We start from the raw sequence: 2,102 nt of genomic DNA on the forward strand, positions 1-2,102 counted from the left end.
TATATATATATATATCATTTTATTTATTTGTGTAAATCCAATAATGGGATCCAAACGACGTGTTGGGCGGTATGAGCTTGGCCCCACCATTGGGTCTGGCAACTTCTCCAAAGTGAAGATTGGCCGCGATGTGGAGACGGGTGTAGAGTGGGCTGTCAAGATTGTAGACAAGGACCAACTGGTGCGGGAGAACATGCAGGAACAACTCCGCCGGGAGGTCGCGGTGATGAAAATGTTGCGTCAACCAAATGTCATTCAACTCCGCGAGGTGATGCAGACGACGTATCACATTTATCTCGTGTTGGAGTTGGTGCGGGGCGGCGAGTTGTTTGATCGCATTGCCGCCGCCAAGCGCTTTGATGAACCAACGGCCCGGCGTTACTTTCATCAACTCATTGCGGGTGTGAATTACTGCCACATGCAGGGCATTGCCCACCGCGATCTCAAGCCGGAGAATTTACTGTTGGATGAGAGCGACACGCTGAAGATCTCAGACTTCGGCCTCAGCAATTTGCACCGCGGGAATGTCGGCGGGCAGGGAACGATGCTGCAGACGGTCTGCGGCACCCCAAACTACGTGGCGCCGGAGGTGCTGAAGGAACGGGGATATGATGGCGTGTTGGCGGATGTGTGGAGTTGCGGCGTTATTTTATTTGTCATGCTCGCCGGTTATCTGCCCTTTGATGATGAGAATATAAATGGACTCTTTGCAAAGATTGAACGCGGGGAGTATCGTGTGCCGCGGCACTTCTCACCAGAGGCGCGGGATCTCATTGCGAAGATGCTCACAGTCGATCCCAGCAAACGAATCACTGTGAAGGATATCATTCAACACCCATGGTTTGTGGTGGATTGGGATCCCAACATGTTGAATACAGGCACTCGTCTGCAGGTCTCAGAGGAACTCATGGATGATGCTATTCAGCAGATCTAAGGGATGTGAAGAGAATTTTTTTAAATTATTATTATTATTATTATTATTATTATTATTATTATTATTGGCCCTATTGCTTTTTTTCTTTTTATTATTTATTTATTTATTGCCTTTTATTTTTATCTTCTCTTCGTCTCCACACAGAACCGTAAATGGTTGTAGACTCTTATTATTATTATTACTATTGATGGACCAGAGAGAGAGAGAGAGAGACAGTCATTCCTTAAGGAATATGAGGTATCGTTACGGATGTTGAGTGCCTTCCGTGTGAATGTGTGAATGTGTTTTGTTTTTCTATTCATCTCCTTTTATTATTTTGGACTTTCTTTCTCTCATTTCTGTGTGTTGTTGGTGTTGGTGAGCCTTTGCTTATGGAGAGTCCATGTAAGCAGAAGAAAAACCAAACATCAATCTCAGTAAAGAGAAAGAAAGAGAAGAAGAAGAGAGGGGAAACATCGTGAGTGAGTTCAATGGATGAACTGGTACTTATGAATATATATATATATATATATATATATATGTATTCGATGCGATGGATATGAAATACAGGGAAGGAAGCACGAAGAAAGAGAGGGAAAATAAGAGAAATAAATACAAATAATATGCGCAAAAAGGAATCTCAAGAAAGCAGTTTAAAAAAAAAAAAAGAAAAAGATGAGCAATTTGAAAGAAAAGAAGAGTGAAGAATATATATATATATTTATATAGAAAGAGAGAGAGAAGGAATTATTCGTATTACCGGAAAGGGTGGAATGATGACATTAACAGCAAGTACGATGAATATTATTCTGCGTTTATTAATAAACGTATGAAAAAAACAAACAAACGAGTTGAGCACTATGACCCAGCGTTCGTTTGTACAGCAATAAGTGTGTCTTATTATTATTATTATTATTATTATTATTATTATTATTATTATTATTATTATTATTATTATTATTATTACTATTATGTGTACATAGCCTGCAAGATATTGAAAGAAGTGGTGTAAAGAACAAGAGAGAGGGAGTAAGAAAGAGAGAGAATTGAGAAGAAATAGAAGAAAAGACTGTGTTAACAGCATATGGAGGATAATACACATACACACGAATAAACAAACAAACAAACAGACAGACAGAGAAGCATATTGTGTATAGTGGGGGGAGGATCTAAAGAAGAAAGGGAAATG

General features: G+C 39.9%; 1 protein-coding gene across 1 annotated transcript; it reads left to right on the plus strand.

Moving 5' to 3' along the window:
- Positions 1 to 43: 43 nt before the first annotated feature.
- On the plus strand, positions 44 to 934 carry TM35_000271930 (putative serine/threonine protein kinase, putative,protein kinase; the record flags this gene model as incomplete). The annotated part of the gene is made up of 1 exon (XM_029028086.1): positions 44 to 934. One exon carries the CDS (start codon positions 44 to 46, stop codon positions 932 to 934), a length of 891 nt encoding a protein of 296 aa, XP_028880669.1.
- Between the last annotated feature and the right edge of the window lie 1,168 nt (positions 935 to 2,102).

This window comes from Trypanosoma theileri, assembly GCF_002087225.1.
Source record: "Trypanosoma theileri isolate Edinburgh chromosome Unknown TM35_Tth_27_V1, whole genome shotgun sequence".
NCBI classification, from domain to species: domain Eukaryota; phylum Euglenozoa; class Kinetoplastea; order Trypanosomatida; family Trypanosomatidae; genus Trypanosoma; species Trypanosoma theileri.